The 26,031-nt window shown below is 31.2% G+C and overlaps 3 protein-coding genes and 1 pseudogene across 4 annotated transcripts; 3 read left to right on the top strand and 1 right to left on the bottom strand.

Annotated features, from left to right (window-relative positions):
- Nucleotides 1-3,509: 3,509 nt before the first annotated feature.
- Nucleotides 3,510-4,088, bottom strand: LOC118030047 (uncharacterized). Its single transcript, XM_035034074.1, has one exon. It carries the CDS (start codon nt 4,086-4,088, stop codon nt 3,510-3,512), a length of 579 nt encoding a protein of 192 aa, XP_034889965.1.
- A 1,149-nt stretch (nt 4,089-5,237) lies between these two features.
- LOC118030015 (pheophytinase, chloroplastic) lies at nt 5,238-8,214 on the top strand. The gene is made up of 7 exons (XM_035034034.2): nt 5,238-5,531; nt 5,615-5,716; nt 5,799-5,937; nt 6,360-6,530; nt 6,665-6,905; nt 7,547-7,638; nt 7,842-8,214. Exons 1-7 carry the CDS (start codon nt 5,429-5,431, stop codon nt 8,113-8,115), a joined length of 1,122 nt encoding a protein of 373 aa, XP_034889925.1. The 5' UTR covers nt 5,238-5,428; the 3' UTR covers nt 8,116-8,214.
- Nucleotides 8,215-9,464: 1,250 nt separating this feature from the next.
- LOC118030049 (replication factor C subunit 3-like) lies at nt 9,465-13,281 on the top strand (annotated as a pseudogene).
- Nucleotides 13,282-14,503: 1,222 nt separating this feature from the next.
- Nucleotides 14,504-17,124, top strand: LOC118029975 (gamma carbonic anhydrase 1, mitochondrial). Of its 2 annotated transcripts, XM_035033978.2 has the most exons (6): nt 14,504-14,796; nt 14,930-15,073; nt 15,425-15,550; nt 15,653-15,804; nt 16,490-16,789; nt 16,923-17,124. In XM_035033978.2, the coding sequence occupies exons 1-5, from the start codon at nt 14,682-14,684 to the stop codon at nt 16,766-16,768; spliced, it is 816 nt and encodes a 271-aa protein (XP_034889869.1). In that variant the 5' UTR covers nt 14,504-14,681; the 3' UTR covers nt 16,769-16,789; nt 16,923-17,124. The 2 variants fall into 2 exon arrangements, with proteins under 2 accessions (XP_034889869.1, XP_034889868.1); XM_035033977.2 differs by having other exon boundaries at nt 14,505-14,796; nt 16,490-17,124.
- Nucleotides 17,125-26,031: the final 8,907 nt, after the last annotated feature.

Here is a 26,031-nt window from a genome sequence, read left to right as displayed (position 1 = left end):
TTTTTTTTTTTTTGGGGGGTGTTTGACTGGGTAGGGTACAACGAACATGGTCAAAACATTTTAGAAGGACAAAATATTTTAGAGTGTATCTATGGTCAAAACATTGTTTATCAAAAAAATTAAAATCTTGTTTTTTTTAAAAAAATAATTTTTTAAAATATTTTTATATCATTTTGATATATTGATTTTAAAAATAAATTAAAAAAATTATTTTTAATATATTTTTAAATAAAAAAAATTTTAAAAAAAACAATAATTACAATAATATCTAATATTATTAATTAACTTGAAGGCATTGAATGCTAAAATTATAGATATATTTTTTTAAAAATAAAAAAATATATAGATATTATAAGTTATAAATGTGTGTGCGGTAAAAAAAGAGATTGAAAACAAGTTTTTCCTTTATAAAATATTAAAATAGGTATTATAAATGAATGCAAGTTGTAAATATATAAGTGAAAATAAATATTAGTAATAAAAAATCTATAAGTCTTTTTTTTTAATGTTCATTAGTTAGTATCGAAGTAAATTAAATTGTTTTGGTATTTATATTATAAAAGTAAAATACACGTATAAATATTATTTTATACATGTATAATAGTAGTGTATAGTAAGCAGGGGGTAGTGTTATCCTATTTTCATCATTGAAATGGAATTTACAGATTGGTAAGTCAATTTCACTGTCTGATGAGAATGAACTCAAACAAATTAACACGTTAGAAGGCAGAATACATGCACTAATCATCTCTTTTAATAACAGAAAAACGTATTCTGGATTCAGAACCTTGATGGAAATTCATAAAATTGATGTCCGTTGGCTATATATTGACGCAGACACGCTCCTCTGTGATTTGATTTATTAATAATCTTTCGATTCAACAGCATCCATGGCAATTAAGGAGCACACAAGACTGTCTGATGGAAATAACTTGCAATTTTAAGAATTCTAATCTGCTTAGCTACAGGAAAACACTTCTACAAAACATTTTTGAAGCAGTGATGAATACAATATCTGGGATATTACCTTTCTTCCCATTCTCCTCTGATCCTCCATCTCCAGCTCTGTTAATTGAAATATAGAACAAGGGCCTTGTGCATACTGTCCCACAGAGACGCACTTCCTTTTTTCTATTTCCAAACTGAGAAAATCATGCTTCGTAACCAGTTCAAGCACTACATTCTTGGTTATGTTCATAAAGCTAAGCATCCCACCGGAGTTTTAACTTTGTTTTCATTGCATCGAGTGACTGCGATGGTTGTCTGAGAAGTAATGACGCCAAAATAAGTTAAACAGAACATAGCACACACTGCAGCTATAATGGAACAACACAATGAGGCTACTGTGTTAATACAAATTCTACTTTTATTCCACATAGCCTCATACGTACTGAGCTCTTCTTACAACACCTGGATCATTCATGATCCATGTTAGCAACCTGGGAGTATCTGAGACAATTGAATCAGCTTTAAGGAGAGAGGATTTGGAAACTATTTAGATTTGTTTCAAATCAATTTTGCTTAAATCAATATGATATTACTAATGAAATTGAAAGGTATTATACACCAAGCCGATGAATCAAGAAGAAAGGGAGGGCTCATAGAGTGGAACAACCATGGAGCGTGCAACTCAATTAAAAGCCATAAAAAAAATATTCACGAAGTTTGATTTTTAAAAATATTTTTGAAAATATTTGAATTTTTTTTATTTTTTTTATTTACTTCAAGTTAATATTTTTTATATATTTTCAGATTATTTTAATATTTGATATATATTAAAAATAATTTTTTTTATATACAATTCACATCTCTCAACCTCTAGTAAAATTAGTAGGAAACAATAACATTTTTCTTTATTTTATAATGTAATTTAATATAAATTATTGATGGTCAATGACAATGCACATATGCATGTTACCTTCTTTTTTTTTTTTTTTTTTTACAATGAGAGTGTAGTGAGTACCAAACCAAGTGTGTAGTTTAATACAGAGAGAGTGTTTAATCTGAGCTTTTAAGTGAAATATTGTATGAGGTTTGTTTTATTGTCATAGTAGTAAATCAATTAGTTATATATGAGTATTATTTTTTTCATATAAATATATTTGATTTGTTAATAAAAATTTATTTATCTTTAATATCATCAATATTTTATTAATGAATATAGTAAAAATAAAGGAACAAAAATGTTTTTGCAAAAAAAATTATAAAGTTATTATGATTATAAGATTATTATTGCATCAAACATTGATTCTAAATATTTCTAGTCAATACTCAATTAAAACTGAAATATTAATTAAAGCTACATTAAAAAGCTTGTATATTTTATTTCTAGTCAAGTAATAATGGATAACAGAAGAAAAAGGTCAAAGAAAATGGACTTTACATAATAAATTCTAGGAAGTTTGAGAAGGAGGTTCACGAGGAGTCAATTGTGTTTGCTCTAGTTGCTAAAAAGATTATAGAAAACTCTTCAGATTAGCCATCTTAAAAAGAGGTAAATGTAATGTTGAAAGAGTTTTTTCACTCTAAACTTTATAATGCCTTATCTCTTTATGTGTAACATCCAACACACCATAAAGTGTCCTTATGTTAAATTGTAGAATTTGCCTTGCTATAAGATGAATATGCTCAATGAAGATGCTTGAATTGCAAAGACAAGCAAATGAGTTTTTATAAAAAAAAAGGGTTTCAAGTCTTTGTGCAATACATGTTCCTTATAACATCCCAAGAAAGATAGTTTTTATAGGATGTGGAAAGTAAAACTACTAATAGGGTTACTATTAAGTAATGTTTCTGATTCTCAAATTAGATAACATGTTTGAATATGATAATAGGAGTTTAATTTTTTTTTAAAAAACACTCATTTAAAGGGTGGTACCATTAGATTAGAATCTGTCTTGGAGAAGAACAAAAAATTGCATTTAAGAACTAAAAATAAATTATATGAAGTGGGGGTAGTTAGTCATATCTTTTGACCAATTACAATACACCAAATATTTTTATAAGAGTGATGACATAGATGCTTAGGTCTTTCATAACAAAAATTTATGAAAATATAATATTTTTAATGATATTTTATTTATATCAAAACCAAAAATTGATTAAACTATTTTACTAAAAGCTAATACTTGTCTGATTTTAGGTATTTGCTAACCCTTAATAATGATTCATTAAAACCATTTACTCAAAAAATATTTGTAATTAAATATTAAAAACTTTTTGTCTTAGGGGGGGAAAAGATTGCAACTTATTTAATCATTACAACAATTTTTTCTAACAACATTTTCAAATTAATGGGATGCTTAATATAAAGTGATCCTTACATAATACATTATCTTAGACTATCATAGTTTGTTTCTTTTACAATTAGAATATTTAACATGGGAATTTAGCATCACTGTCGTATCAAAGATTTATTAAATACAACAATTCCAAATACCAGATAAGTACATTAACAAAGCCTCACAAATTATCAAATGTAAATAATAAAAATAAAAATAAATATATTTTTAGTACACATCAGGATTACAACGTCCACCGATAGAATTTCCCTGCAAAGCCTGATTCAAATGCACTGACAAAGCATAATTATGAACTTCAAGCATCCGAACCTTCTCCTGATAATGTTCGACCATCTCCTTGAACTGCTTCAATTCTTTCTCCTTCTCTTCCCCTTCTTTCAGCATCTCATGCTGTATCACCACAGCGCGCTTCAGCACTCCATTCTCCTGGCACAAAGCTTCAACCCTTTCCTTCAACGCATAATTCTCTGTTTCAAAACCCTTCGCCGCCCCTTCGGTCACCTGATCGCTAATTACTTTCTGCAGCATCTCAAGAACTCTCCCTGCTCGTGTTTTTGCGTCGTCCACGCTTGTTGCGCTCGTCATCTCTTTCACTAGCAGGTCCACCCATTGTTCACCACTAGCAGGAACAGGATTTCTGGGAACTGGGTTTTCTTTTGGAGGTGGTTGTGGTGGCCGGATGCCAGGCGGAGAGGTGCAGCGGATACGTTTTAGAAGCGGGATGGAGGATATTTCGTCTTCGAAGGAGTATGATCTTTTGGTACCACAGACTGCAGCAGAAGCCATTGATCGAAGGATTAAAGAATCGCAAATTAGTTTTGTGTAACAGAGAGAAAAGGGGTTTTTGTGTTTGGCGGAGAGGGAAGGGAGATTTGGTTTCGTGGGCAAGTCAGGGACTTATATAGGGAGGAGATTCCTTCAGGGAGAAGGAGATGTAACCGCCAATATTTTTATTGTGTACATATAAATCTTTAATTCTGTAAATTCAATTATTTTTCCAATATGTCATTTCTTTTATTTATTTTTCCCATTCAAACTAATGCAATAATCACAGGACTTGAATATTCAAAATATTCGTTTATATATTTTAAATGATATCTTTAATAAATTCTTGTATGTATAATTATACCTTTATATTTTTAATTTTTAGTTATATCTCAAATATGTCCTTCTATTTTTAATATTTTTGTAATTTTTAGTATACTTTAAGCTTGATTTTTTAAACCAAACGAATTCTCCTCTAAATAACTCAAAAAGCAAGACAAATACATAATTTGTTGTTGTTTGTGTGTGTTAATTAATACATGACAAACAAATATATTTAAAATAAATATTAAATCTTAATATATTTTGTCTCATATTTTTAAGATATCATGTATAGTTTATTTAATTAAAAAGATTAACTAAAATTATGAGAAAATACATGATGCTCAAGTTATAATAGACCAGTCTATTTCCCTTTTTTTAAAATTGTTTTTATTATTATTGTATGGTTTTACAACAATTACAATTTAGTCTCTCTTATGAAACATTAAGATTTAGTATATTAAAAAATATTTAAGAATGTAATAATGGTTATTTTTAAAAGTATTTTTTATTTTAAAATAAATTAAAATAATTATTTTATTTTATTTTTAAAAATATTTTTTAACATTAACATGTCAAAATAATTTTAAAAAAATAATTAAAAATTTATTTTTAAAAAAAACTTAATTTAGAACTCAATTCCCTATAAATCATGTCTTAGATCTAGTTAAAAATAAGTTAAATTATTTAAAATTATTTTTGAACAAAGAAGTTGTTAAGATTTCTTTTTTTAAAGTAGTATTGATAAGAATATTGTTCATTTCTTTTTCTTTTGAATTAAACGAAGATATATTTTCCTCTTTTTACTTCTGGAAAAAATCTAGCAAGACCGAATTTTCGCGGAAAGGAGAAATAGTTAACTAGAAAACAAAATCTAAAGTCTCAAGAGGGTTATGGCTTGAAGACGGCCACAAGGACAAAAGACAGTAGCCACATAAATGATGAAACACAACCCCAGATATTTAAATGCTGCTTTTGGTCTTTCCAAAATGTGATTTGCTTCTTAAAATCCAGAGTTTTTAAAGAATTAGTTTGTTTCAATGTCTTCTTCATCATGTTCTTTGTCACCTTCATTAAGGTCAAGGCTATTCAATTCCTCTGCTACAAGGTTTCTTGTACCACCAGCAAGATTAAATCAGCACAGTAAGTTTATTTTGTTTTAAAATGTTCATTTCGTTTCTGGGTTTTTATTGAATTCCTCTTTCTCTCTTTCTTTTGGCTTGAAGGAAGCAGATGTGAAATGAACAGGAGAAGTTTTGCTTTCAGAGGAATTCTGGCTTCTGGGGTTTCAGTCACGGGCTCTTCTTTAGCCACAGAGCCTACTCAAGGTCAGTTTTATTTTTTTTTTACCATCCAGCTGTGCTTGCTTAAGTATAAAGTTTTTATTTTTCTTCTTTTCTTTGGGGATAGGGATGGAGAGATTGCCATTTAAGCCTGAGGGATATAATTTTTGGACATGGCGGGGTCACAAAATACATTATGTGGTACAAGGAGAAGGGCTTCCTATTGTTCTCATTCATGGTTTTGGTGCTTCTGCATTTCATTGGAGGTATTTTATTCTTAGATTCTATCATCTGTTTTAAGGAATGAGGCACCCATCTTTCCCCGATGCTTTTTTGGAGAACATTTAGTTAAGGAAACAAACAAAGCTTTGTGCATCTAGTCAAGAGATGATAATGCTGTTATTTAATTTATGTTTATCATGATCGATCATTTGATGGAAACAAAACTCAATCAGACAATGGATTTTGTTTTAAAGCACGTGATTTCTTCGTTTTTCTGAATCCCATCTTTTTTGCATTATAGTTGTTGCTAATTGAAAATTAGAAGAATAATGCTGCTATTGTATCAAATGGTTGTGAATTTTTTCCGGGCTGAGATGCAATGGATGTTTGTTTACATATTTGTTCCTTGGTTATAGTGAAAGTCTTGTTCTACCTGACAAAGTTATCATCTTTGCAATGTCCTCAGATACAACATACCTGAATTAGCCAAAAAGTATAAGGTTTATGCAGTAGACTTGCTGGGGTTTGGATGGAGTGAGAAAGCAGTTATTGAGTATGATGCCATGGTGTGGAGGGATCAAGTAGTGGATTTCTTGAAGGAGATAGTGAAAGAGCCAGCTGTTTTAGTAGGAAACAGGTATAACAAATAAAATGCACTGTTTTTCATTATATTGTCTGTTTGAGTGTATGTGATTAAAACATGTACTGCGGAAGAAAAATGTTTATTTTCTCTATGTTTTTGGCGTTATATAACTCGTGGTGAATTTTCAGCCTTGGAGGCTTTACTGCTTTGGTTGCAGCAGTGGGCTTTCCTGAGCAAGTTGTTGGACTTGCACTACTAAATTCTGCTGGTCAGTTTGGGAATCCAAATGAAAACATGGATGAGCCTGAGGAATCAATCTTGCAGAAATTTGTCTTGAAACCCCTGAAGGAAGTTTTCCAGCGTGTAGTTCTTGGATTTTTGTTTTGGCAAGCAAAGCAGCCAGCTCGCATTGAATCTGTTCTAAAGAGTGTAAGTTTCTTGCTCCTTGATTTGTTAACTAGGACTTCTCATTTAAAGACATATTAGCAAAATTATGAGCGTTAAATTTTTTGTATCACCAAGCAGGAACTCTGTTGTATATCCATGATCACTGCCTTGCTGCCTGAAAATGATTTTGAAATGTGCTTATATTAAATCATGGAATGGATATATTTGCATCCTTGTAAATTTTGATTACCATGTAGAACACTAACTGGTAGGATTACCCGCCATTTCATCAAGGCCAAATTCCCAAGGTTTGTAAACTTTGTTATAGCACTGCTAAGATTGTCTCCTGCCTTCAACTTAAACTGAGATAGAGTTTTATTTTCTCTTTTGTGTATCCTTTTAACAAGTATGATGAATCTAGTTTTTATGATTTTTGAATTGGTTGCTCCTTCTAGGGATGTCAACCAAGGCACCAACCGCGCTTATTATATCTTTATCCATCCCCGTCAGTTATATGATACACATGGATGGTTTTCGAAAAATTTGAGTCTCCAAACATGTCCATACTACCGTAGTATATGTCACTTTTGACTTCTCAAATCATCATATTCTCTAACGTGCAAACTATTCTTGCTAGTTTCATGATTTCTTTAGCTAACAGAAACTTCTATGTTGCATCGCAGGTTTATATAAATACCTCTAATGTAGACGACTACCTTGTGGAATCAATTACCATGCCAGCAGCTGATCCAAACGCTGGAGAAGTTTATTATAGGTGCATATACGAGTCTAACGTCCTTTTATTAAATAAAATATCCACTTTGGTTTCGAAATTATATTTTAAAAACATTTCCTTGCTGACTATTAGCAATTACATTTGCAAGACAAGTCCTATAGATGCCGGAGCCAATGCTTGATTTTAACTTAAAATTGCTCTGATTGTTTTCTCAACTACTATCAACATTCTTCTTTCTTCAGATTGATGACTCGATTCATGCTGAATCAAAGCAAGTACACGTTAAACAGTGCATTGAGTGAACTTAGATGCCCACTGCTATTGCTCTGGGGTGACTTAGACCCATGGGTAGGTCCCGCAAAGGCCAATCGAATCAAAGAGTTCTACCCAAATACAACTCTTGTAAACTTAAAGGCTGGTCACTGCCCGCACGATGAAGTTCCAGAGCTTGTTAATAAGTCCTTGATAGATTGGCTGTCATCTCTAAAACCTGAAGCCTCCCTGCAGACATTGTAAAAGTAACAAATTTTGCAGCCCCAGTTCTAACATCTGCTTCAAGCTAGTACTTGTAATGTAATTATACTTTCATTAATCAAAGTTCCTGATTAAAGCTGACTTTATGTGTGAAGTTCATAGGACTTGGTTTTCACAGGCTGGTTTGGATAACAAACAGCGTCAATACCATAACATGTTCGAGCAAGCTGCTACTTAAGCTACTCTTTAATTGTTTTCTCCTGCAGGTATATGAGTGGGATCCTGTGGCCTAGAAAAAATCGTTGATAATTCAAATCATGCTTAAACATCATAAATATGTTGTAGCAAAAACCAGAAACATTGGATTCCCATTTATCTCCAGCTACAACGCAGTGTGTGCTCTGATAACTCGAGGGATAAAACAAAATCACTCTTTGCTTTACCTAGTTTCTAGGGATAGGAGTCAAGATGATAGTGAAGTGCATTGTACAGTTTCCCAGTGCCAGAATTCTGACAGGTAGTTATGGATTAGGAGTGTGATCCAAATTGATGTGACAATAATGGGTTAAGTTTGTGCAGATAAAACCAAAGATAACTTTCATCACTTTCATCAATTAATCTAAGAGCAAAATCAACCTGCTGGAGATTCATCAGAAAATATGCTTCGACATGTTATCAGTATCATTCAGATTCTCCATTGTACCCTGTATCTTAAAACGTGCAGGTTTAGAAACATTTCCTCATGTTTTCTTTAGTTTTGAATGGTGTTTCAAGTTGAAGTATTTCGAAGTACAAACTAGTTCAATTAGCAAAATGTTGTTGCATTCTTAAGGAAATCCTAAGAGAGTATGTGAAATAAGCGAAGGGTGGAGGTTGCGGAATTGAAATGGATTTGAATTTTGTTTCCTATTCTAACAAAGAAAATTCTGCTATTTCAGCAGCTCAAGTCCACGGTCCTTCCAGAGATCCATAATTCTTCTCGTCCAGCAGCCAGCCACAGACTAAAATGAAAAAAGATAAAGAGGACAAAAGGGCAAACCATGCTGGTTGGCAAGCTTAGATCTTACAGGAAGCAAAACAAAAGATCCTAGGGTGTAAATTGCTGGATAAAACCTGAAACAGAACACCACCAAGCATTGTCGTTACCGATGTTTCAGCTTTGCAATCATCGTATTTTAAACTGAAGCATCTTTCTGCATTCCTTAGTTTCAGTCTCCTCCTTGGATTCCATACCTTTTTATTTACCTCAGCATCGAAATTCTTCTTTTTCTTAGGAATCTGACACTTTTCTTGATTCCTACACTTTCCTAAGGCTATTTGGAAGAGAGACATTTTCTCCTCTTTTTTTTCAATCTGAAAGCTCCTGAATTCTTGCTCGAATACTGGGCTCAATGGAGAATGGTTCGACTCGATATAGAGCCCCTCATCCTCAACTTGTTAATGTCCTAAAGCAAAGGCGAAGCGGTTACGAGCCATCAGATACGGTCCGCCTCGAAGGAGGCACAGCAGCAAGTCACCCTACAAGCCACAAAGATACGACGTTAGCAACAATTTGACGAAGACAGTAGATTAAGTGAGAGACTAAACGCTAGTCGTAGAATGTCAACTGCACAAAGACAAAGGGCCTGGGGCAAGGAACAGGAAAACAGCCATGGTCATAAAGAGCAAAAGGGGGGAAGAAGCCCATCGCCTTTGTCAAGGAGTATGATCCGTAGACAAAGGGAAAGGGAAGTTTCTCACACAAAAGCACCTTCTGTTGGTGAACTGAATGAGATAGTTGCTAACATCAAGCTTTCTAAAGGTTCTATGCTTAATGCTCCGAATTTTGAAAGCACGGAATCTATTCCACCTGGTGATATCTTCTTTTCTGTCGACCAAACAGCCATGGCGATGCAGAAGAATGCCATAGTAAAGGACAACAATGTAACCAATGTGTACCCAAGGCCCACAATGTTTCCCCGCATGGATTCTGTTCTTCTTCAGCGTAATAAAGCAAATGCTAATATCAATCATAACTCACGGAGAACTTCGACAACAACTTCTGGTTCACGAATGACTATGACTTCCGCCTCTTCAGCAAGTAGGCGGAGTAGTAGCAAGCTTACCAGTGACGATAGTAAGATGAGTGAAGCAGGAGGTAGAACAAGTGGAAGCTTGAAAAAGTTCACAGCAAATAGAAAGAAGAAGCAATCAGAAGTTTGGTTTTCACGCGTGAGGAAGGGGCCGTGCAAGACCTCAAAATCACCTGAAAAAAAAAAACGTTTTGATGAAACATAATTCATTGAGAAGGCGTTTGTGGTTGAGAGCTTGAGACAGTTTTTGGCCGATAAGCATCAAACTGATTCATTTAGTGGATTTACATGCCACAAACATGAAGCTCAAATTCTCAGTCAACTAGTAAGCTATTTCAAGATTAAGTGACAATTTTTTCCTCGTATCTGCTCAACTCTAGATAAATACTTGGGCTTCTGCAAACTGCTTTATCAACTATTCCATGTCATTCAATGTTGCTAGTCTATTCTGCCAGCAGGCCTTATTAACACACTCCATGTATAACCATAGGTATCACATGACAGCATTCCTTACATTTTGTTGAAAGGACAACCCGGTTCTGGTAAAAAAGCGCTAGCACTGGCTCTGATTAGAGAAATATTTGGTGATGCATGTTGGAATGTATGTCCTTGGTTATCAGATGCAATAACATTAATGATCTTTCTCTCTTGAGCAGTACTTTTGGATGCTTAAGATAACTTAATTCACTTTTTTCTTGCAGAAAACACATGATTTAAGATATTTCCAGGTTCAGGTATACGAGTATTCTTACAGATTTGTCATCTCATCTTCTTGAAGTCTTTGAGATATCAGCAGAACCGAGATTTTTTAAAAGCTCAATAAAAAAACGTTGGCGGAATATTGAAGATTCATCGGTTATATTTAACTTCTTTTCAACTTTTGGAGAACTTTGGGATCCAATGTTTTACACTTTCTTGTGAAACAGGAACAAAGGGCAGCAGCACAAGTAGCAATTTCAATAGCATCCAGTGCTCACCATGTAGAGATCAGTGTAAATTCGGAACCAAATGCTAAATATGCATTAATGGGTTTAGTGAAGGAAATAAGCAACACTTATTCTATTAACCTTGAAGTTAACGAGGCCAATTTTAAGCCAGACTATAAAGGTGAACCCCTTAAACATGAGCATGATTGCCTTCCTGATGAACCGTTCCACTCATTCACTTGAAGCTAACACTTATGTCTTCTTTATTTCAGTATTAATTCTTTATGAGGTTGACAAAGCACCAGAGAGCATACATCATTTGATAAAATGGATCATGGACTGTTACACAGATTCTTGTAAGCTCATACTCTTGCTGTGAAGATGATTCGGACATCCTAGAAACCGTAAAAAATAGCTGCAAAGTCTTAAAAGTCGATGCTCCTGTAACCCACGAGGTAAGAATGTTCCTATTAGAATCAGTGTATTCACTGCTTGGACGAAATAATGGTATTTAAATACAGTGCAAAGTTTAAAACTAAGATTTTTAAGCCCCCTTAGTCATGGCCTTGATCGATACTTGAAATGTGACCCTGGTCCTACTGAATTAGTCTTGCTCAAATTAGACCTTAATGAAAAATTTATCTTAACTCTCATTTCTTGATTCAACTTCTTTCCCAGATCATGGAAGTTCTCATCCAAATTGCAAGGAAAGAAGAGTTTGATCTACCGATGAACTTTGCTTCTAAGATCGCTGCCAAATCGAAGCAGAACCTAAGAAAAGCAATCATGGCTCTTGAAGCCTGCAAAGCACACAAGTGAGGATTCAAATGGACATACTCAACTTCCAATAAATATGCCAATATGGATCAAAAGATGGCAGTGATAATTAGTAATTACCGATAAACATTTTTTTATGGCAATCTTCTTCTGCATCTATCCTTTTTCTGATGATCAGCCAATTCCATTTGGACAGGAAGAGGTTTTGGTTGAACTTGCAACAGAAATCCTGAATGATCCCTCACCTAATAAGTACGCCTTCTTTTCTTTTGTTCTATTTTCCTTTCTTATTTGAAAATGGTGAGGACAATCACTGTAGGTGTGTGGAAGAATTGTTTTGGGTGAAAATCTAACTGGGTAGCAATCAGATATTACCATACTCGGTTTTTCCTGATAAAAACATTAATGATCAATGTCTTTCATTTATGGATTTCACAGGCTATTTTCTGTACGGGGAAAGTTTCAAAAGCTTCTCGTGGATTTTGTTCACCCCAAGCTCATTCTCCTGGTGATGCATTTGATATCTCTCAGCTTTCATTTCATGATTACTACCAATAGTTTTCTTTTTCAACAAGTAAACGATTCCGATAGAGCTGCATTTCCAACTGACAGAAATTGGTAGAGCTATTCTTGAAGGGAGTGGAGGCTAATTCAAAACGGGAGCTTTATTATTGGCATGCTTATTCTGTAAGCTCTCTTTTACCCCTTTTCTTGTCCTTTATCTTTTAGTTTCCAGCCAAGTGGAGTGGTGTCCTCAGGCTTGCTTTGGCGCACCAAGACAAAGTCCAACTTTGTAGTACGGTCTTGTCAACAAACTGAACAAAAAGCAGCTATTGTTTATAGGATAAGAGACTCCCTACAGGAACAACTGCTCTGCTCAAACTGGAAGGCAAAACGGACAAACTAATCTAACAGAATAATCATTGCTAGTTATACACGCAAAAAGATTCTGCGATTCATCGAAGCAATGATGCTTAGCATCATTTACACCTCCATATCCAAATGAAAATATATGCTCTAAGCACTTGGATAGTTCATAGCCTGATCATGCACTTATTCTGCAGAATTTGTGGCCAAATTCATTAGCATGTACAGGAAGAGCTCTGGCAGTAGTCAGTATGTGCAGTGAAGCTGTTTTTGAAAGTCCTTAGCCACATACTCGAGTGCCATATTAAGGTGCCGCTGTTATGGATGCTAATTCTACTTGAAGTTCAGATCTCCTGCCCCGGATGGATCAGTCCCTCCAAATACATTGCTTTATTTTGCTTGATTATAACATGAAAGAACACCAATTTCTGTACGCAATGTCTGCTGTTTGTGTTGGTTTGATAAAAGATGATCCAGAAGAACTGCTTGATAATCATGCAGCAATCATCCTGGACAATGGTTGTACAAGTGCCTCAAAAAGGTAAGGGTATAAGAAAAAATAAGCATTTACGATTCCAGGGACTGCCATTTTATTAAGCTTTTACCTGAGAATCCCTGGCCAGAAATGGGCACTTTATCTCCATAAAAAAGGTCCAAGAAATTCAGTAGCGCATCAAGGAGTGCTGTCTGTTAACAAATGAAACCTCTCAAAGTTAGAGAGTCATTTGAATCAGTCCCTATCTTTCATATTTATGGTTGTTTCCCAGCTTTTAGTGGCTATATCTTTACAAGAAAGCACTCTCCCATACAAGCCAATACTGCTCTTGTTACAAGTTTGTTCTCAAAAATATGGTTAATGCGCTTTTTGATTTCAAAGAAAAATTGGTATCCATTCACGCACCTTTAGGATTGAGATTTTGTTGGAAATTATACTCAACAAGAATATTTTAATATGAAACATTAACTTTTTAAAAACAAATTAAACATAAATAATAAATTACTCCCAATAATCCTTGATTATCATGTTTTAAAAAAACCTAAAAATCTTTAATTTTATATTAAACAATTACAAGATTGTGAAGAGTTGAAGAATTATTTGCACTAAGATATGGGCATTTTAGTTTTAAAAATAGAGGGTCTAATCCTTTGAATATTTATATTTCTTTTGTTTAATACTTTAACAAGCAAGTTTATTATGTTTACGGTGATTTTAGTTTAATATTTTATGTTTTAAATATAATACTTTGTTTTGTGTGCTAGTATACATATTATGATCTTGTTTGATTAAATTATAATTTTGAATATTTTACCATATGCCTAATATGTATGCTAAAAAATTGTTTTAATTTAATTGCAAATTTAAGTATTTTACTTTGATTTTATAAATTTTAATGAAATTTAATTTAGCTATCATAGTTTTAATTAGTACTATTATATTTAGCTTAGAAAATAAATTTAAATGAAACAATTGCAATCTATAAAATATCATACAACTAGCATAATTAGGGGTGAATTGAAATCTTTAAGTCTAAAGTACGTTAAACAAATAAGAAGTTGTGTTCACATTGTAAGAGATAGGATAAAAATTAAAATCAAATAAAATATTGGCATATTAAACAAAAACGATGTCGTGTGCATTCTAAAAGCCTTAACTACCCAGCAAAATGCAACACGTGGCAAGACCACGAAAAGTAAAAAAAAAAAAAAAAAAAAACCCACTGCTGGAACGTGATTGGTAGACAAGATGGCACTCGTGGAGTGCACACGCAGGGAGTCTTTTGCACAGCGTTTTGAAGGGTAGTCAGGTGTCTACTACTCCGCCTCCTCGCATTTCTCAGTCTCTACAGCTGTTCTCCTTTCTTTCTCCACTTCTTCTTCTTTCAATGGTAATATAATAATAATAATAGTAGTAATATTTCTTTCAATTGAAGAAAATAAATCAAAATCTGATCAGGCAGAAGATTAGATGGGGACATTAGGGAGAGCAATCTACAGCGTAGGATTCTGGATCCGTGAAACTGGTCAAGCACTTGATCGCCTCGGTTGCCGGCTTCAAGGCAACTACTACTTCCAAGAACAACGTGAGCATGATTCAGTTTGTTACATTTATATTTTTAGTTTGTATTAGAGCGATTTATTTATTTTTTTATTTTTACATATAGTAGATTCAGAAATGGGTATATGGTTTGTAATTTCTATTCTTTGATTAAATAGTATCCAGGCATCGGACGCTCATGAATGTATTTGATAAAGCTCCTGTTGTTGAAAAGGATGCGTTTGTAGCCCCTAGTGCATCTATCACTGGCAATGTTCATGTGGGAAGAGGTTCTTCCATTTGGTACGGCTGTGTTTTGAGAGGTAAGATGGACAACTTATTTTTGCCTAACATTTTTTATCCATCACAATAGAAATCCCCCCCCCCCTTTTCCGTCATTAATTCACTTCTCAATATATTTGATTATGTTGTTTTTAGATATAATGACGCCAAGTTAGAAGTGATAGCTTCGTTCCGTAGGGTATTAACCACATGAATTTAGTGAAAGTTAAAGCTTGATATGGGGCCTTAACTCAACAAGATGCTCTAGTTTAAATGATTGCATATTTAGGTCTTGAGATATAGATGAATAACCTCGTGTTCACGGAAGAGCGTAATCTGCTTGTGTGTATCATATTGCTGATTCTTGTCCAACCGTGGCTCCATCCGTGCAGGTGATGTTAACAGCATCAGTGTTGGGTCTGGAACCAATATACAAGATAATTCTCTTGTTCATGTTGCAAAGTCTAACTTAAGTGGAAAGGTTTTACCAACCATCATTGGGGATAATGTTTCTGTTGGTAAGTCATGCTCGGTCACATTCTGAATGTAAATATCATAATCCTGCTAAGGGTGTCTCAATCAAGGATCTTGGTTTATGATTACAAACTTCAAATGGACAGGTCATAGTGCTGTTTTACATGGATGCACTGTTGAGGACGATGCATTTGTTGGTACGGGTGCAACCCTGCTAGATGGGGTATGTGTTGAGAAACATGCCATGGTTGCTGCTGGAGCTCTTGTGAGGCAGAATACTAGGATTCCCTCTGGAGAGGTGTGTGAAATTCTCATTCATTTTGTTGTTTTTTTTTGCCCCCTAAAGCCTGCAAACTCTTATCCAATCAAATTTCAATTCCTGTTTCTATGGGATTTATGCTTGACATAAAGTATGGCTAAGCAATACAAAATTTGAGTTCCTTGTCATTTGATGTTTAATTTTATTGTCTGTATGGTAAATTGTCACTTTGAAACCTTCGGGTTGACAATGGCAGTCATTATTTTGGTTTTATTGATTTTGAAGTTTTCTAATTTGGCATAAATGGTATCTAGTGGGAGATAGAAACAACTAGCGTGTTTTTCTAGTAAGATAAATTTCTAATCTTTTGGTTACTCTGGTGAGTAATCAGCTTTGTTTTCTCCCAATTTCTGTTGCTGAAGTAATTGTGCGTATCTCGTGTGTCACATATGCAAATGCTTCTCAGTTGAATGTTTCAAAATACTTAAATATTTTGGAGAACCTTCCATGCAGCTACTTCGGCTTGGACTTCTGTATTTTATTCTATTTGTGATATTATGTTGATGTGGCCATTGTACACGTATTGTTTAGTCAAGTGGAAGGGCTAACCTGTGGATCAGAGCCAAAAATACCTCATTATATGTGGTTCTTATTTTACTCTTTTTTTCATTATATGGCATAGATGAGATGTTGATTACTAGTCAAGTGATCTCTTTGCTGTCAGGTGTGGGGAGGCAATCCTGCTAAGTTCATGAGGAAGCTCACAGAAGAAGAGATGGCCTTCATCTCCCAATCAGCATTAAATTATGCCAATTTGGCACAAGTTCACGCAGCAGAAAATGCCAAGGGCTTTGATGAAATTGAGTTTGAGAAAATGCTCCGCAAGAAATTCGCTCGCCGTGACGAAGAATACGATTCAATGCTTGGAGTTGTTCGGGAAACACCTCCAGAGCTTATTCTTTCCAGTAATATAATGCCAGACAAAATGCCAAAAGCTGCTTGAAGTTAGGTTATTCCATTGAAGGTTTGTCCTCCTGAGATTCATGTCAACGGATAGTTTGTTATGTGGGGGTTTAAACTTTAAAGAGAAGGCTGCTTTTCATTCCAATAATTTCGGGGGTTGAAGTGCTAAGGTCAAATTATACTGCATATTTCAGGCGTTTGGCCATGCTCATCCTCTTTGTTTTTGAGACTTGAGTTTCTTATCCTTGAGAGAGAGAAAAAGATCAACAGAACACCTTCCGGACATTATCAAGAAGGCCCTCATGTATTTGTACTTCCAGACCGTAATTGCTTTGCATATGTTAACAAGAAATAAAGAATGTGGAATCAGGTACTTTTGGTCCTGCTTTTCGATTCTATGGTAGTTCTCTTCACCTCTTTTTGGATAGAGTTGCTGTGAAATTAACAAAAACGGAATCACCCTCAACAGCAAATTAAACTTGCTGCTTCCATGAGGGGGTTATTGTTAATGGCAGAATGAATTTGACATCATCTGTGTTCATGATGGCAAACCAGTTAACAGCTAGGGAAATGATGATTGGTTGCTTGCATGATTACAAATAAGGCAATATGTTTTGAAAATGCCTCAGACTAAAATAAATAAATAAATTACTGCTATCATTACCTCCTGTTTGAGGGTGTTTTTATCTGCTGGGTCACCCTCAGGGTTCAGTTCAGTAACGCCGTTGGGCTTGGTGTCTTCGATATTGGTACCTAACTTCTACTTAAGCCCCTCTTATTCTCAGTTTATGGTTGCCAGTTGATAATCACTATTTAAAAATATATTAAAATAATTTTAAAATATAAAAAATTATTAATTTAAAATAAAAATAAAAATTTTTTAAATTTTTTTTCAAAACATTAAAAACAAACAGGTTATAATGTCACTCGTGGTGTAATAATAGGTGTCAGGAAAAAGATTATATCTTATTTGGATTCGGTGCTTGAGGTCCATTTAAGCCTTGGAAAAAAGTCTGATTTTAATGGCATTTTCTCATGGAACCTTTGAGCTGTCCTCCATGTAAATTCATTTACGAAACATCCGATCTGAATCTTTAAATTTTAATCTGTGTAAGTTGATTCAAATACTCATCTTAATTTTAAAAAAAATTATACTTATACATCCTCTTTATTCCCTTTCCTTCCTCATGGGTACCCGATTCTTCCACCAACAAAACTGTACTCGTATATAATCTCTCTCGTGTGTCTCTAAGCACGTGTGCTCTAAATTAAATCCATGCTTATCACACCTGACTAGAGTTTGACGGGGTAAGGCCCGAGTTGCTAGGTTAGCTCTAGTTAATAGGTTAATTTGGATTTATTTTAAAATAATATTAGTTTTATTTTTTATTTTATATAAAAAAAATTAAAATAATATTATTTAAACAATAATTTTAAAAAAAAATCTCTTGGAATTTCTTCAGTTGAATTCGCTTAGTTTTGATCTAGTCAACCAGATTATATTTTAACAAACTTAACAACTATACATGTATCCCAACTTTAAAATACTTAACTTGGAAAGACTTAAATCAACTTATAACTGAATTGATCAGTTGAAAGAAAACCAAATTTAATAACTATAAAGTCTATTGTGATTAAATTAGCCTCAATATCCAAGAGTGTAACGTGTTGTGCCCCCACCACTAAGCATGTTGACAAAGAATGAAATAAATGATTAATTGTACATTGCACGTAGGACTAAGCATTATATCATATCATATCATATGATAGTTAAATAGAAGCATTTTCAATTAAAATCAACTAAACATTCAATTAAAATATTAAAGTGATATATGGATTGCTGAATAGAATGCGTCCCATTCTACTTAGTCCATGCAGGTGTGTGTGTGTCTTATCTGCATAATAAAATATTATAAAAAAAAAACTAAAAATATCATAAATGAAGAACATATAAAAATATATATTAAAAAACTTAAATCCTACAATTCAAAAAAGAGATGCAAATGTGTTAATTAAAAAAAAAACAAACAAAACCGTGTTAAATAGATGAAAACATCATTAAAAACACACAAAAACATAAAATAATAAGTTTAAACTCAACAAACTAAATAAAAGAATTATATTAATTGTAAAAAAAATTGTATGTTTTTGTTTTAAATGCATGTGGAGTAAATAATGAGCAAGGATACAATGTACATGATTATCATAATCAAATTATATATATAAAAAAAAAATTTAAAGCGTCATAAAACAGCACTAAAGAGCATAAAATAATAAATCTAAATTCAAGAAATAAAAAAAATAAGCATATTGATTGCAAAAACAAAATGTTATATGATCAATACAATAAAATATTGCTAAGATTTTAATAAATATTTTTATATTATTTTCGGGTAAATATTGTATCATGTTAGAAAGGATTTTTTTTTATTTGAAAAAAACATAATTTTATAAATTAATGGGAAAAAAACCTTGAACCATTCGCGCAAGAATGACTATTCTATAGAAAATCTCGTTTTCCTAGGCGTTTTGGTGTTTTAGTGTTTCAATTAATATGGATTCATTGCTTTTTTTCCGTACTTTTTTTTTTCTTTTCAATTCAGTTTTTTTTTTTTTTTAGAACTTGCTTCACAATAGCTTATTATCATGTTCTCTTATTGTAAAAAAAAAAAACAATCCAGCATTGACTTTATGCTATATTTTCAAAAATCATTTTGAATTTTTATATAACATATAATTAGAAATAAAGGGACTAAGATTGAACTTCGGTTAAAAAAAAAAAACCCGTTTTCTATAAGAAAGAGTAAACAAATGCAACAATCCAAAAGGAGAAGAAAATAGAGATACAAAAAAAAAAAAAAAAAAAAATTGCATTGGATGCATACACCAAAGCCTTTAATTACAAGTGTCCCCTTTATAAAAGCCCATTTTACCATGATTCCAATAACATTAAGGAAGCTGGCTTGGCGAGGTTGGAGGAGCTCACATGCGCCGCTAAAGGGTAATAACTCCTCCAACATGCTGGCATGTGGGATGCACATACTAAAACCTTGTCTCTTTTTTTTTTATTCAATTTAGTCTATGAATTTATAATAACTTTTCAATTGAGTTTCAAATCTCATTCTACCCCAATCCTATTCTTTTAATTTAATTCCTATTTTTCTAATAATTCTTCAATTTAGTCTCAAATTTCATCCAACCTAAGACCAGCAAAAGTTGTCATAAGAGAGATAAAGAAAAAGAAAAAAAAAATAGTTACCAATCAGGTTAGCATATTATGGTTGAGCCCATCACTTAGGTTGTAAAATTGGTGGTTAGCTTAAGTTAATTTAGGTTGGTATAATATATCACCAACTTAATATTATACGAAAAAAAGGATGTCACCATGAAAATAATTGACTTCAGTCTTAATTGAATAAAGAATATTGCTTAAAAAATTATATTTTTCACGCATATTCTTCTCAATTACATAGTCTCGGATTGTTTTTAATGTTGTAACAAGTACTAACAATAAACTACATTGTTTTTTTACGTCTCGTTAAAAAAAAAAATCCAACTTGTAGTATAGTGCGAGATAGCTACCTAGTTATAATATATTGCAACTACTACAATTTGGTATCATAACCCATTCCATAAAAATTTTCAATACTTGAAAACTTAATATTGCTAATGCACTAACAAACTTTTCAACATCCCAAAAGATTATAGTACTAAATTGTTGGTCTATAATATGATGCAGGTTAGGTTAGTTTTTTAAAGTAAAAAAAAAATATTTAAGTGTTGCTAATTTTTTTTTAGTGAAAAAAACTAAATTGTGTAGGAATTGACCCGATATGATTTGGTCAATCTGGTGATCCAAAAATAACCTAGATGACTAGTAAAAAATAATTTAACTTAAAAAACTCAAGACAACATCATTTAAAAAAAAAAAATTAAGATGATAACATATTTGATCGATCCAGGTTAATCTAAGTGAACATGCTTAATCTAGGACCTGGAGCATTAGACCATGATAACCTCATATAAAATAAATCAAAATAAATTATGATGTTAAATTCTTAATTAACTCAATGTTGAAGGATGTAATTGAAAAAAAAATCAATTATAAAAAGAACAAAAACCCGAGTCAACTTGGTAAACCCATGACTTAGGTCATGACACTATGATAACCCTATAGAAAGTTAATTGAAAAAGATTATGAAGCTCAATCCTCAATCAACCTAATGTTGAAGGATTAAGTTAAAAAGAAAAGGTCAATTAAAAAAGGATAAAAAAAAAATAACCCAAGTTAACACGGGTTAACTCGTCAAATCCATGATTTGGGTCAAGAGATTGAGATAACCTCATAAAAAGTAAATAAATAGTCACACTTGAGTTAATATAAGCTAACCTGTAAAGCCCATGACTCGGGTCTTGGGATTAGGATACCTTTATAGAAAACAAATCAAAATAAATTATGAAACTTAATTATCAATCATACATATTGTTAAGGGATAAAATTAGGAAAAAAATCATTATAAAAAAAGACACAATAAAACGACCTTAGTTAACCCGCAAAACTCATGACCTAAGTCATAGAATCAAGATAAATTCATAGAAAGCAAATAGAAACAATCATGAAGCCTAATTCCTAATCAACTCAATTTTAAAGTCTAAAATTAAAAAGAAAATAAAAAAAGCTCGAGTCAACCCATAAAACCTGCAACACGAGTTATGATATTAAAATAACCACATAGAAAGAAAAACACAATAAATTATGAAGTTTAATATCTAATATACTAAATGATAAATGATAAAATGAGATTAAAAGAAAACATGAATTTAAGAAAAAAAAGTAAAAAAAAAAAACTATTGTAATGAATATTGTTTTGTGAGGCGGTGCATAATGAAAGCATCATGTCTTTTAGCTTGCAAAACACAATAAATTATGAAGTTTAATCTCCAATAAACTAAATGTTAAAGGATAAAATAAAAAAAAATATCAATTTAACAAAAAAAAAGTAAAAAAATAAAGACTATTGTAACGAATAATATTTTGTAAAGAGTTGTACAATGAAAGCATCAACTCTTTTAGCTTGAAAAACAAAACAAATTATGAAGTATAATCTTCAATAATCTAAATATTAAAGGATAAAATAAAAAAAATAATATTAATTTTTTAAAAAATCAAAGTTATAAAATACTATTGTAATTAATAATATTTTGTGAGGTGGTGCATAGTAAAAGCACCACCTCTTTTAGCTTGCAAAACAATACAAATTATAAATTTTTATTTTTATTAAATTAAATATAAAAAAATATAATAAAAAAATAAAAATATTATTATAACAAATACTATTTTGTAAACATCACTTTTTTTATATTTTTTTACTAATGTTAATGTAATGCATTGATTCTCAGCACAAAAAGAAATCGTATTAAATTATTAAACAAACATATTGATTATGAAAAATTAATTCAATGAATGATGATTTTTCTGATAAAGTGGCGGACATTGGGGGGCCCAGAAGGGTCCTCTGTCTCTGATCTTCTTTCGGCTTTGGTAATTGGTGTTAGCTAATTACAATGGGCCCCATTTAGGATTTCAATATTATTCAGACTTTTATTTTGTTCCTTTTCTTTTCTTTGCTTTGACAGTCAAATTACAGACGCGCCCAACCTATGCGCACCAGCAAGCCTCTGGCGTTGTGACTTGTGATTGGTCACCGGATGCCACCAGAACCAAAAGTACTTTGAAACAGTTAGCATTTTGACAACTGTTTGTTTTTCATTACAAAAATATTTTAAAAAAAATTAATTTATTTTTATTTTATTTTTAAAATTAATTTTTTTCAAATTATTTTTTATATGCTAATATCAAAAATATTTTTTTAAAAAAAATATATTATTTTAATATATTTCAAGTAAAAAACACATTAAAATAACAGTTTATTTTCCCATTATAAAAATGTTTTAAAAAAATAAATAAATAATTTATTTTAAATTAATTTTTTTATGTTTTCAAATTATTTTCATGTACTAATGTTAAAAATAATTTTTTTAAATAAAAAATATTTTAATATATTTCAAATAAAAAAATATATTAAAAATAATTGATATTATATTTCAAGTAAAAAACACATTAAAATAACTGTTTATTTTTCCATTACAAAAAATGTTTTTAAAAAATAAATAAATTATTTATTTTAAATTAATTTTGTTATGTTTTCAAATTATTTTCATGTACTAATATTAAAAATAATTTTTTAAAAATAAAAAAATATTTTAATATATTTCAAGTAAAAAATACATTAAAAATAACTGATGTTATATTTTTAAATATAAAAGAATCAACTGCTCTTGTGAATGAGTTTTTAGTTTCTGCAGGTACATTGTAAAGGACTAGATTGTAAAAATTATTTTTTAAAAAAATTAATTAGATAAAATTTTAATATATATATATATATATATATATATATATATATATATTTTTTTTCCATGGCAAAAAGAAACAGCAGCTGTGGGCAAGACTGGGGACAAATGCTAAAGTAATGAAACTAAAGAAGATACTGAGATTGTTTGCCTGAATTACATTCTGATTCCATCTATCTAATTTTATCATTTTTATTATGAGAAGGCATCCTAGAAGGACAAGACTGACATAAATAAATCTTCAAAAACAAGGCAAGCATGATTTTCTGATTCATGGATGGTTTTGCAGACATTGTTATTTTTTTTTTTTTTAAAAGAAGATATTCAATTCATAGTATATATTCATCGTCTTACTTGATTTCTCAAAAAGTGAAAGTCAAGCTTGTATACTTGCATTCTGTTTGTTCTAGTTGTCCTTGAGCTTTGGTCACTTTTTTAAAAAAAATATAATTAAAACTCTTTTATATATATATATAAAGGGTGGGCCTAAATAATTGTAGGCCCACAAAATACTATTTATTTAACCCTTTAATAACTTAATTTTCTTTTTCTTATTTTTTTTAAATAAATTATATCCTTAAAGTACTTTATTGTTACTTCTTCTTTTATTTTCTCTCTATTAGGTTATATATTGATCTCATAGATTTAAGTTTTTTTTTTAATCAATTTCAACCTTCAATACTAGATTTGGTGGAAGTGAAGCTTCATAATTTTTTTTTATTTACTTTCTATGAATTTATTCTAATCTTATGATTCACGTCATAGGTTTAACAGGTTAACCCGAGTTGGCTCAAGCTGTTTTTTTTTATGCTTTTTTCTAATTGACTTTTTTTCTTTTTTGATTTCATCATACAACACAAGATTAGTTAGAAATTTAGCTTTGTAATTTTTTTTAATTTGCTTTTCATGCAATTATCCTGATCTTATGACCTTGATCATATATTTGGCAAGTTGAACCAAGTTGAGTTTGTTTGTTTTTCTTTTTGTAAATTTTTAATCGATTTTTTTTCAATTTCACTCTCCAACACACAATCCTTTTTATTTTTAAATTTTATCTTTCAATATTAGTTTTTTTTTTAATTGGGCTTCATAGTTTTCTTTTTCAATTTTTTTTTATGGAATTTAATAATCTCATGGATTTTTTTTTTCTCTCTCAATTTTAACCTTTAACATTAGATCTATTAGAAATAGAGCTTTATAGTTTTTTTTTTTTGTTTTTTTTTTAAAAAATAATCTTGATCTCATGACTTAGGTCATAAGTTTAATAGGTTAGCTTGATTTGACTTGGTTGTTTTTGTCTATTTTTCAATCAATTTTTTATGTCATCTTTCAACATTGAATTGCTTGAAAATTTAACTGCATAATTTATTTTTTATAAGGTTATCTTAATTTCATGATCCGGATTGCAAGTTTGGCAGGTTAACCCGAGTTGATTAGGATAGTTTTTTGTCTTTTTATAAATTTAATGTTTTTTTTTCAGTTTTGTTTTTCAAATTTTGGGTTGATTAGGAATTAATCTTCGTAATTTATTTTGATTTGCTTTCTATAGGATTATCACATTCTCAAGACTCAGATCCTAGATTTGATAAATTAACTAGGGTCGATCTAATATGTCATAATCCCAATAGTTGATAACAAATATCATAAAATTTGTCGATGTATCAATATTTTTTTTAAAAAAAATATTGTCCAATCTGTTGAGTTTATGATTAAAATTTATTTTATTAAAAACCACTTTATCAATGCTTAGAAAATTTTCTTTTATTTTAAAAAAATGATCTGACTCGCAATGCAATGGATACCAATGATCTAGTAAAACACTAATTTAGAAAAATAATTATGCATAAAAATTAGGAACCTAAAAACCAGAAAATTAACTTTGAATCCCTATACAAGAAATCAAGAAATATCAACACTTCCCTTCATGTTAGTGTATAAATATCATATATGCCCAACTTGTTTGACTTGCAAATTGCTTTAGTGTGAATGTCATCCAATTAATCCTTAGATTCAATCTTAGGAAACTTTATAATTATTTTATCCAACCTTTTCTTAATGAAGAATCTATCTATCTCTATGTGTTTTGTATGATCATGTTGAACTAGATTATGGGCAATATAACATCTTGCTATATTATCACAATATAATTAAATTTGTTGTCTCGATTGATAACCCAAATCTTATAATAAAAACCTAATCACAATACTTCATAGAGTCTAAGAGTCATTTATCTGAATTCAGCTTTTGTACTTGAGCAAGTAACAACACCTTGTTTCTTATGTCTCTATGTAATGAGATTACCATTTATAAAGGTTAAGTGACAAGAAGTAAATCATTTACCAGCTACTGATGCAACCCAATTATCATCAATATATGTATATATGGTTTAATAATTTTGCAGTTTTTATGAAAAAAATCCCTTACCAGGTATAACTTTTATATCAAAATACGCATTACTGCATTCATATGTTGCTCTTTTGGATTATGTATAAACTGACTAACAATACTTAATGCATAAGCTAAATCTAGTCAGTGGGTGATGATGAGCGCATCAATTTTCATACAAGTCTTTGTTATCTTTTTTTATTAGCTGATATTTAATTGGACTCAACATATAGCCTTACACTATTGTCTACTAGTTAACATGCTAACATATCAGTCTCTTGTAAAAGATCTAAGACATATTTTCTTTAAGATAGAAAGATTACTTTATAAAATCGAGACACTTTAATTCTAAAAAAATATTTTAAAATATCTAGGTCTTTTATTTCAAATTATTTATCCAAGTAATTTTGTAGAGCTTTTTTTTATTCAATTTCATTTTTCGTAATCACCATATCATCTACATATATAATGAGTGTTGTAATCTTACTCTATTTTTTCTTCAAGAAC

Source organism: Populus alba, chromosome 5 (genome assembly GCF_005239225.2).
Source record: "Populus alba chromosome 5, ASM523922v2, whole genome shotgun sequence".
NCBI lineage: Eukaryota > Viridiplantae > Streptophyta > Magnoliopsida > Malpighiales > Salicaceae > Populus > Populus alba.
This window is presented reverse-complemented; position numbering and strand designations above follow the sequence as displayed.

What these genes read in the sequence shown, in the direction of transcription:
- LOC118030047 (XM_035034074.1), bottom strand. Translation starts at nt 4,088, where the DNA reads ATGGCTTCTGCTGCAGTCTGTGGTACCAAAAGATCATACTCCTTCGAA.
- LOC118030015 (XM_035034034.2), top strand. Translation starts at nt 5,429, where the DNA reads ATGTCTTCTTCATCATGTTCTTTGTCACCTTCATTAAGGTCAAGGCTA. An exon ending in GCTTCTGCATTTCATTGGAG is followed by an intron (nt 5,938 to 6,359) that starts GTATTTTATTCT and finishes CAATGTCCTCAG; the next exon opens with ATACAACATACCTGAATTAG. An exon ending in TTGAATCTGTTCTAAAGAGT is followed by an intron (nt 6,906 to 7,546) that starts GTAAGTTTCTTG and finishes GTTGCATCGCAG; the next exon opens with GTTTATATAAATACCTCTAA.
- LOC118029975 (XM_035033978.2), top strand. Translation starts at nt 14,682, where the DNA reads ATGGGGACATTAGGGAGAGCAATCTACAGCGTAGGATTCTGGATCCGT. An exon ending in CTACTACTTCCAAGAACAAC is followed by an intron (nt 14,797 to 14,929) that starts GTGAGCATGATT and finishes TTGATTAAATAG; the next exon opens with TATCCAGGCATCGGACGCTC. An exon ending in GTACGGCTGTGTTTTGAGAG is followed by an intron (nt 15,074 to 15,424) that starts GTAAGATGGACA and finishes CCATCCGTGCAG; the next exon opens with GTGATGTTAACAGCATCAGT.